This window comes from Juglans regia, chromosome 8, assembly GCF_001411555.2.
Source record: "Juglans regia cultivar Chandler chromosome 8, Walnut 2.0, whole genome shotgun sequence".
Taxonomy (NCBI): Eukaryota; Viridiplantae; Streptophyta; class Magnoliopsida; order Fagales; family Juglandaceae; genus Juglans; species Juglans regia.
The window spans coordinates 15137262-15148642 of record NC_049908.1 but is presented as its reverse complement, the minus strand read 5'-3'; the positions used below and the strand labels follow the sequence as shown (position 1 = coordinate 15148642).

The following is an 11381-nucleotide window of genomic DNA, read 5'->3' as shown; positions in this document are numbered from 1 at the left end:
GGATTCATTCATGAGTAATGCTACATATAGTCGTAAAATGCGCAAGTGTCGTGCAGTCATTTTAAAAAAATGTTGGATCTATTATTAAAAAATTAATTTTTTTTCATGTAGGTCTCGTATTTATTTATTTTTTTAAAAATAATTACACAACACTTACGCGCAAGGATTCCTTCATGAGTAATGTTACATACAGTCATGAAATGAGTAAGTACTGTACAATTCTTTTGAAAAAATATAAGATTTATTATTAAAAAATTAATTTTTTTTTATATAAATCTTATATTTATTTATTTTTTTAAAAATAATTACGTAATATTTACTAACTCAAAATTACAAGTATCATTTTTGTTGGGTCTTGGATCCACTGTCCAAGAGACCAAAACCCAATCAAAACGAATCACTGCAATCACTGCCTTCCTTGTCCTCTTATTCTTCGTACTCCCCTTCCCCACCACAACGCTAAGAATCTCTCTCTCTCTCTCTCTCTCTCTCTCCATCCACTATATCCCATCGTGCTTTCTCTTACGAAACTCCAACCGCTAGGCGCTATCCCCTGTTCTTCTTCCTGAAAAATTCAGGCATTAATTGCTTCACACCCACCAAGAAAACTTGGAAATTTTATTGAAACCCAACGTCTGCCATGAAGGTCCCCCCGATCCCAAGCAAACGAAACATGGCCTCCCAATACGAAGACGCTTCGAAAAAGCTCAGGAGACTCCCCCACGTGTTTGCCAGAGTCCTCGAGCTCCCGATCCACTCGAGCGCCGACGTTTCGGTGGAGGAAACCTCTGACTCTTTCCGCTTCACCGCTGCCACCCCAGCCAACACAGATCACACAAATATAGCCGGCGATGTAAGGGTGCACACGATCAAAATCTTCCCGGGCGTGACGAAGATCGTGATCAGAGGAGTGGGTAGCCCGTTATTGGATGAACTAAAGTTCGATCTTTGGCGATTCCGGCTCCCGGCTTCGACGAGGCTAGACATGGCGAGCGCTAGGTGTAGCAGCGGTGGAAAACTGGTCGTGACAGTGCCAAAAGGCTTGGATGAAAAGTAATAATTAATAAGAAGAGGGTTTGGGAGGCTGCTTCTTGTACAGTAACCTTTTTCTTCTCAAGATGTGTCGTTGAATTCAGTAAAAATCCTGTACTTTTTTTTTTCTCAGCTATATATATATATAATATATATTATATAAGTGTGATGAATTGGTTTGCTTTTAGTTTCTTTTTAGGTTTTGGGTAATGCTGCAATTTGGTTTAATTTATATCATTCAATTTGTTTTATTAACAAAACTTCCAAAAATACAAAAGATGAAAATTAAATTTTAGATTTCTTAAACCTTTTATATTTGTATTTTGAGGAATGCTATATATTAGCCTATATTCACTCTCAAACTCTATATTTATAATTTTTTTTCTCTTTCATAATATGTGAGGTGTTTTTTATAGAATATGAAGTATGAGATAGTAAATAACGACTGATAAAAAGAATTTTTAAAATATTTTAAATTGTTTTAATAAGTCATGTGGACAACATCAAGAGAATAAAATGAATGGGTATAAAATAGGGGGCATGGTAATATTTTCCTTTAGATTTATAGTACTACAAGGGATCTACTTGATTTCTAAATAATAAAATACCTTTCCGAAAGGAAAATTTACAAGTTTCTGTTATTTGCTTGGAACTTATTACGAACTTGATCCTCATGAATATTGTAAAGGCATATCTTTATTGTATATAAGCTTGCAACGAAAACTTATTGCCAAAAAGTAAGTCGAAATGAGAAATCAGTTCAAAATCACTCAAAACACATGACCAGTAATGCGGATTGGCCGGCCAGCCATGCATGAAATTACACGAAGATAAGTATATATGGAAAAACTGAGAAAAACGAATATATACATGTCAAAAATCTCGGCGGCCGAAATAAAAAGTGAAACAGTGACAGCAGATTAAAGTTTTCTTTAGACCTAAAAACTAATTATTATTTTCTAATTACATCAATCAGTAAAAAGTATAAACCTTTATTCCAACCTTATCCAAGTACGACTGATCTGCATCAATCCTTTTCATTTTATGCACAAGCCGTGAGACTTTCAAACTGTAAAACCTATCAAAATCACTCTAAAACTCTATAAAGTATTACGTACCAACCAGCTTATTAACTTAAGCGAAGACCCAAGTGCTGCTTCTGCGCTAGCTTGTTTGTAGTCTTGCACAATTCATGCATGCTTGACATCTTTACATGAAAGATAGATGGTCAATGGATTAGATGCAGATGGTTACGTTGTTATATTTCCTTCATTAATTAATTATATCCCTAGAAGAGATTTGACAAAAGATGCGGGGGCTGAAATATTACTTTCATGATCATGATTATCTTGTGCGTGCCACGTCGTACGCCTCATGGTGATGGAACATATCCTAGTGGAATAGACAAGTGATGGAACATATCCTAGTGGAACATATCATTAAAGAAAACAAATTCAAAGTGATCACCGAAAATGACTCATTTTTTGCATGCCCGCCTCTATTCCGAGAGGGTTAAAAGCAAGATTCTGTTGCGGACCTGCGTTCGTCAGGTGACCGGCCCGTGCTCTGGTTTTGTGGTCAGCAACGTGAAGAGCTGGTTTTGGTTACGAGGATTGCTGTGTTGCTTCTCTTCTAGCTTTATTATAAGTTGTTGAACGAGGGAGAGAGCTGTTGGCCATGAGAAGGGGGCTGCCGTGCTGGGTTGGTTGGGGAAGAAGGGACTTCCGGCAACCCTAGTTTATGGTGGGTGATGAATATATTTGCATTGAGGAGGAGCTTATACGTGTGGGTCTTTGTTATTTATAAGTATACGGGTTGGGCCCATGGGTTTCATGGTCTGGGTCCATTTTATTGGCTTGGCCCATGGGTCCTAGGGTTTTTTTGGATCTAGTCTAACCATGGGCCTAGTTGTGGGCTTTTAAGGGTCACTTCAGGCTTAGCAACTGGGTTGGGCCAATTAATAATAAAATCTAATGGGCCGGTTCTTGAGTCCAAAAACACCCAACTAATCCAATAAATATCTATAGGCTTTTAAAACAATTTTTGAGCTTATTTATTCGCTAAACATGAGCTCACTTGTTTCATAAAAATATTAAATGAGGTTTATGAGTCAAATAAAAATCATTAACGAACCATAATAAATTTTTAACCCCGTGGCTGATTCAAAATTCTCTAATAAATCACAGCTTCGCTTTCCAAAAATATTAGTCTGTTAATACTGTAAAAAACTATTCACTAAACCCTAACCAACCTTAAAATAAGCTCTTGGGCTTATTGATCCATTAAGAATTTTTAGTCAACCTCAATGAATTTATAGTTCATGAGCTTATCTAATATGGTTCATTAAGCTGTGTTTGTATGTTGATATGATTTCAAATGATCTGAATTGATATATAAATAGTAATATTTTATGTATCCCATTGAATGTATTAGAATATAAAAAAATTGAGATGTGTTCAACTTTCGCTTTCACTTAATACCTTTTCCGAGTGGCAAAATCAATACCCAATCTCATTTTTCACATATTCTTTAAAAATGTATCCTCCGCTGTGTGTTTTTGTGAATCTTGACATTTTATTTTTATGCATTCTTGTCATTTGACTTTTATTTATGTATAATATATATATTTATATTATAAACGTCACCAGTGGGTAGGTGTACATATTGTATATGCTAACAATATTCACCGATAATTCTTTAGTGGGTACGTAGATGAATCATTTCAGTTGAATAGAAAGTGATAGTCGGTTATTTCAAACCCAAACACAGATATAATGGGCGTGCAAGTCTTAAAGAGTCGCCGATGATTTGAATTTTTTACTAAACTCTTTAGATCTAAGAGTATCTTAACAAAATTTAGAAAAAATAGTAAGAAAGAAGTAAAAATGGATAGATTATAGTTTGGACCAACTCTGGTAGACACCAAAATTTGTGATGGTGGGACCCATGCTCTGTTGGATTGTATGTAGAGACTAGTTTGTGAGCAGAAAATCCAGAAATAGAAAGTTCGCTCGACTATCGCTTGAATTAATAAAACTTTTGTAGGTTTGTGGATGTAGGCACGTTGTCAAACCACGTAAATTATGTGTCGTGTGATTTTAATTGTTGCTTTAATTTGTTTGTCATCGTTGGTGTGTGTGTTTTTTATAACAACTGGTATTAAGAGTCAATGTTGGATCTGAAGGAGAATGATGGCTGGAGACAAGTTGAAAGCACTCAGGATCAAGAAGTTCAACCACACTGACTTTGGGTATTGGAGGATGTAGATCGAGGATTATCTCTATGAGAAGAGGCTTCATCTTTCATTATTGGGAAAGAAGCCGGAGAGCGTGGATGATGCTGAGTGGAATATGTTAGATCGACATGTTTTGGGGGTTGTTTGGCTGACCCTGTCTAGAATAGTGGTGCACAATGTTATTAAGGAGAGAGTCACGACAGATCTTATGGCGACAAATAACAAGGTACATTTGATGAAGAAAAAGGGTCTGTATGAAAAACGCACACAATGTCCTCAGAAGGTACAATTTCTTCATCAAATGTACTTTGTTATTAAGGAGAGAGTCACGCACACAATGTTAAGTATGTATGAAAAACGGTCGACAAATAACAAGGTACATTTGATGAAGAAATTGTTCAATTTGAGGATGTGAGAATGTATGTCTATGGCCCAACGCTTAAATGAATTCAATATAATCACAAATCAATTTTCTTTTGTAGATATTAAATTTGATGATGAGATCAGAATGTTAATTCTATTGGCATCGCCGCCAAATAGTTGGAAGGCCATGAGGATGGTGGTGAGTAGTTAAACTGGCAAAATGAAACTGAACTACGATGACGTACGTGACATGATCCTTGCTGAAAAGGTACATAGAAGAGACTCTGGTGAGTTCTCGGATTTGGGATCAGCCCTAAACATTGACAATCGGGGCATAAGATATGACAGGTCAAGCTTCAAAAATAGGGCAAGAGCAAGATGAGATTTGGGCAGCAGATCACATACTGAAGTTGTGACAACCCAGGCCACATCAAGAGAGATTGTAAGAATTAGGAAAGTATTGAGAATGACTTTGTGAATGCAATCGTTGAAGAAATACATGATGCCCTAATTTTTGCAGTGCACGATCCAATTAATGATTGGGTGTTGGATTTAGGGGTTTCGTTTCATAGCACCTCACATCGAGAGATAATGCAGAACTATGTTACTGGTGATTTTGGAAAGATGTATCCATCTGATGGAGAGACACTGGATGTAATGAGAGTGGGTGATGTGCGCGTCACACGTTCCAAATTTGGAGGAGCATAGGATAGCTTGATGACAGTGGTTATGCAGTAGCGTTCTTTGGAGGAGCATGGAAGATCGCTAAGGGTGCGTTGGTCTTGGCGCATGGTAAGAGATCTAACTCTTTGTATTTAACATCAAGGTCTAGTGATGTGTAGGGAAATATAGGAGTGCAAAAAGGCAAGTTTGATAGCGTGAAACAGATGAGGTAGCAAAATGGAGTCAGTTTTGTCGTTCCTTATGTAAACCTAGGGAAGTTGGCAAATGTTGCCAGGATCGGTTCGAAATCGGATGCTCTTAGTGCAGTGGGAGTTGTGAGTTACCTAGTGAATGTGATGACTAAGGGCTATCTACGTGGGAGACTGAGTGTGTCTTCTGGCTTGAAGATGGGATTTGTGAGCTGCAGAGGTGGTTGGGCTTGGCTAGAAATAGTGGACGGCATGTGGAGAACCAATCTCCAAGTGGAAGATTGTTGGGTTGTATGTGGAGTCTGGTCTGTGAGCAGAAAATTGAGAAATAGAGACTTTGCTCGACCCGTGAGTTTACTCGAGTCTCGTGCGATAGTGGACTCGAGCGAGACACAAATCCTAATATTCGCTAGAGTTGTGTGCTCGACACGTTTCTCGAGCCAATGTTGATTGATTGTTCGCTCGAGATGCCATTTGAGCAAATGACCCAATTTTTGCTAGATTAGGGTTTACATCGTTGTTTGTATTTATATGTCATATTTTTACTTTGTAATGTACGATTTTCAGCAGCTTTGAGTGAGAACAAAAGAGGCAAAGTGTGAATGTATATTGTGAGAGAGAAAAAACCCTAGAGAGTGTGAGTTGAGATTGAATAATTGTAATCTCCTCTGAATTAATAAAACTTCTACAGCTGTGTGGACTTAAGCATGTTGCCAAACCACGTAAATTGTATGTCACGTGATTTTGATCATTAGTTTAATTTGTTTGCTATCATTGGTGTGTGTATTTTCACAACACGCACTTGTTTCCAGGCAACCACAACAGTCAAATCTAGAGGATCTGATGGTGGCAAATCTGTAAGTCCAGTGCGTGTGGCAAGAAAAACTTTCAGAAGAGGCGGTGCGTGAGAGTCACGAACGGATTTTATCAGGAAACCACCACTTCTCTCAAAAGTATCGGTGGCCTAGGAGTCTTCTCTTCCGGAACGTATGTCTCGGATGTTGCTGGAAAATCGCATATCTATCCTTTTTGCAAACAAAAGAACAAATAAATGGGAGATAACTTCATGGACAAAATAGGTTGATGGGGAAAGAGGAGGAGGAGGAGGAGGAAGCTGGCTTCCTCCGTCGAAAAAACCAATTTTGGACTTTGAAGACTTTGCTGAGAGAGAGAGGCTTACTCGTAATGAACTAGGCCCAACCACCACACTGTTAAAGTTGGGTTTAACCCAATACTATAAGCTACTGGTAGGCCTGCAACCTGACCAATCCAGTCTGTGTTTGGGTCCAACCCGATCCTACCAGACTTCCAAGGAACATAAATCGACCCGACCCGACCCGACCCGACCCGACCCGACCCGACCGACTAAACAACAACACCTTTTTCTTTTCGTCAACCAAGCAAAAATGAGCCTAAAAAAGAGAGAGAGAGAGCTTTCTCGAAAACCAAACGACAATGAGCCCAAAAAAAAGAGAGAGATTTTCCCCAACATTTTCTCGAAAACCAAACGACAGCAAGTATCTTACCCAAAACTAAAAGTGATTGATAACCAAACATAAATGAGGAGAGAGAGAGAGAGAGAGAGAGAGAGAGAGAGAGAGAGAGAGAGAGAGAGAGAGAGAGAGAATAACCACTCTTTATAGCCACCGTAACACCAAACGATGTTCCAATGAGAGAAAATGGCCGATCTTCCTACTTCACACAAAGGTATAAGTATATATGTTGAATTTCAACACCTAGACAACAAAGCCCACAAAGAGAATTCGTTGACTGTGCAAGAACCTTTGAATTTGAAATGGTTTTCGAGAGAATGAAAACGTTGAGAGAGAGAGGAGATAGAGAGCTGTTGGAAACAAATTTTATGTTAGCATGTTAGTGTGAGGCCGATGATGAGAGAGAGAAATGGGATGGCATTTAGCATGTTAGTTGGATCAAAATTGGCATTTTGGGGTTTGACCCGCAAGTTTGTTCAAACGGTCGGGTTGGGTCTCGTGGATGGACTAGGTTAGCTACTTTTCTACACAGGCCTAGCTACTAGTAAAAGTCGCCCATGTCAAAAGTTTACTCGTACCCAACCATATACATTATGTTAATACCATACTGTCAAAATCTTGAGAGAAAAAAAGCATCTTTGCAAACATCTAACATTAGCAGAACAAAAAAGCATACATGGGGAATTAAAGCAATCATATTTTTAGACCTTCAGCATTTTGTAGCACAAACACAGCACAAGTCTAAAATTTTTCTTCTTTCTCGGGTCACAAGCATGGATCTAAAATCTGAGATTCCAAGAATTCCATATTTTCCAACTTTCTAAAAAACTAAAGCATATATAATTATATTCTAATACCAAAATATTGCTTTAATTATTCCAGTGATCTTTTGGCCATGGAAACTGACAATAATTCAAAGCTCAAATATTTCTACAATGCTTGACAGCCTAACCACAAAACAAAAATGGCAGAAAAATGTAATTTCCAAAGACCCTTAAGCCGAAACTATTCCTCAATATCTAAACATGATTACTTCACTTCTTTTTTCTTTGTTGCCGGTAAAAATTCGCGATATTTCAAAGCTTGAAGACTAATTAAAACCCAAGCATTCATAAAATGCTTGACAGTCGAATCACACAACAAAATCTTCAGAAAAAAAATTCCCCAGAGAGATAAAAATAATTCCAAAGTACCCCAACATATATAATTAAAGGGCGAGCTTTTATTGTTGCTATATCTAAGCCCAGGGGCGGAACTAGGATTTGGTGTCTGGGGGGCGATCGGCAAAGTGTGCGGTATGTGTCAGCATAAGTAATATGTACCTTTGCACGTGACTATATAAAAAAATAATTATATGTCATAAAATTATACAATTTTTCTCGATTTACTCATATTTTTCTAAGCTTTAAGAAATATTTATAGATTAAGAATAAACATAAAAAAGTATCCAATAATATGAAAGTCATTAGATTTTTTATTGTATAATTGTATTACTATTAATAAGTGAACAAAAAAAAGCATGTGAATAACTAATAAATTCTTTACAAAAGAAAATAAATTCATCACATACTCTCTATCTCTCTAGTAACGTCTCATCAATCATCTAGCTAGATAAATTTGCTACCTCTCATATGCAAGAATCTTCCAGATTTGTTTTAACTATTATATAAACTCTGTTGAAACTTCTAGCTAGTTAACTGATGGGAACCAAGGTGGACCTAGTCTTAAATATATGTTGTAAGTTCCAGATGGGCCAAATATAAGTTCAAGGGCTTAAACGATGAAGATTATGCCTTGATTCATTTCATAAGCTATGGGAAGGGCAACAACATGACTTATAGGCTTTGGACACTTGAAGGCTTTCAACTTATTTAATTAATTTCAAGGACCTATTTTATTTGCTTAGAATAATTGGGTTTATGCCTATGTAAGGGCATGTTGAGAAAATTATTATTTTATTGAACTAGGGTTAGGGTTACTGTAGCCGAGTTACTGTAGCGCCATACTGTAGCCGCGGCACTGTTCACTCAGGGGTATTTTTGGAAGATGGGGTTTTATTTTATCTAGGGTTTTAATTAGGTTTTGGTTTAAATACTCTTTGTAGCCTCATTTTCAGAAGTTTATGAAGTTTATGAAATTTGATGAATTTATTCATTATGAGTTGAGTTTATCTCCTCTTGTTCTTAATTGAACTTTTGAACTTATCAAACGTAAATCACAACCTTTGTGGCGTTCCTCCTTTGTAATCTGGGTTCTTGAGACGGGTTCTTCAACGGGTCTAGATTTTAATATAATCTAGGTTCTTAAAACGAGTTCTCATCGGGTCTAGATTCTCCATCCTTGACTTGATTTTGGCTTTCTTGGAGAGTTTTCAAATTGATTGTGGGTTTAAGGGAATTTCGTTCCTGCGGGTTCATATCATTAACTGATTAATATGTGGTTAAAAACATCTCAAAGGTTGTAAAGGAAGATTATATACAGGTTGTAATACCCCTTATTTTTTTTAGTGTATTTTTTTTAGTGAAGGATTATTTTAATTAATTTAAATATTGTTTGTCTTGTTTTAAAATTTATCGGATTTCTCATTAGATTTATTTAATAATTTTTTTTTAGTGGTGAAATTTACTTTGAGGTGATTTGTTAATATTAATTAGTGTTTTCATTTAAATTACACTTTGCTTTAATGAATAATTTTATTGTTGGACTTTAATTATTATTTTATTTTATTTATTTTATTTTCCCACTCACGGCACTATCTCATGCACGTATGTGATCTTCTAGGGTTTTAATAAACTCTAAATGCATGTTTTTCTCTCTAAAGAAGTGGCCGTAGCAACCCATGCATAGCTGCACTCCACACTGCCGTCATCAACTACACCGACCTCCACCCCGCACAGTGCACTTCTGCAGTGCACCACCCACGGCCAATAAAGGAGGATCATCACCACGGGTAGCACCACTTGAGACACTGAGCATGCAAATCGCATGGCAAGAGTCTCGCCCGCGCACGGCCAAAAGCCAACTTGCATCTTCACAGTTTTACCCAACCATCTCATGGAAAACGCAACCTCCCAAGGAGGTCAAGTCGCCACATGCTCCTCCTCAATGCTTCCATACACAACCACCGTGACCCAGCCATGAACCCACCAGTGTAGCCTTCGATAGCCATCCCGCAAGCCTTTATTCTTCCTCCTACCTTGAGCCATTACAACCACTAACCACCGAGAGCTCCTTCACGTTGCGGCTCTAGAAACCGCGGGCGAAGTTTTTCGTCACCCCAGGTTCGCCTCATGCCACCTCCTCCGCACGATAATCTCCCTCTCTGTTTTCTCTCTCCCTTTCGGCTTGCTCATCCCGTAAGCTCTCTCTCCCCGTTATCTCTCTCACCGTGCATCTGTCTCTCTCTTTCTCGTCCAGTGCATAGCCACCGAGTGCACCACCTCCCATCGCACACTGCGCCGTCGCACTTTACCATCTAGGTGAGTCCCCGCCGCCGCTGCATTTTTTTCTATTATTCTTGTGTATGTTTATCGTTTGTGTTATGTATAAGGTGTATTTATATATATATGTATGTATATTTATAAGTAAAGTTTTAACTTGGGCACTTACGAGTTTTAACCTAATATATATATATATATATATATATATATATATATATGGAAAGTTGCCGGTTTTAGTTTTCAGGTGAGAAGTTTTTTTGTTGAGTTTATATTTAAATAGGATTTTGTTTTAAGTTTCAATAAATATTATATTGTATTTTGATAATATTGTTAGTTAAAGGAAGTAAATCTATTTTTCTTAAGAGATGAGTTTTTCATGACTTATTTTAGGAAAATTTTAGTAATCAATGTATTCTTTTTATTTATAAAATATTGTTGGTATTTTAGATGTTTTGAATATTAATTTTTTATTGAGTTCAATAATTATCATAATACTTATTCGATAAATTTTCTTCTTCAGTACGAATTCGATTAAGTGGATATTGATGGTCTTAGAAAATGATGGTATTTTGGGAATTTTGAGAATTTTAGATTTTGAGGAATTAAATAGGTTATTTTAGAAGTTTAGGATTAAATATTGAAATACGTGATTAGTTGGAAATCTACGAGAATTACGTGAATATTTTATAGGTGACGATTAATTATTATTCGACATTTTGAGGAAAATTTCGAAAAAGCTAAGAAGTCCAGGAAAGCGGGGTTTCTATGCTAGACTTTGCATTAAATAAAATGAACTGAGGTCCTTTTTGGAAAATATGCTTGTTTTGATATGAAAAGAAATCTGAAAACAACCTCAGTTATTTGTTCTACATTATTCATGAGATTCTATTTAAGAAGAAAGTATTTTCTGTCATGACTGGTGTAGACATGAACTTATTTTTGACAT

The 11381-nt window shown here is 36.9% G+C and overlaps 1 protein-coding gene across 1 annotated transcript; it reads left to right on the top strand.

Moving 5' to 3' along the window:
* The first annotated feature begins 414 nt into the window (after window positions 1-414).
* Window positions 415-1132, top strand: LOC108990713. Its single transcript, XM_018964756.2, has one exon. It carries the CDS (start codon window positions 641-643, stop codon window positions 1055-1057), a length of 417 nt encoding a protein of 138 aa, XP_018820301.1. The 5' UTR covers window positions 415-640; the 3' UTR covers window positions 1058-1132.
* The last annotated feature ends 10249 nt before the right edge of the window (window positions 1133-11381 follow it).

Coding starts and splice junctions, on each gene's coding strand:
- LOC108990713 (XM_018964756.2), top strand. CDS start 641: ATGAAGGTCCCCCCGATCCCAAGCAAACGAAACATGGCCTCCCAATAC.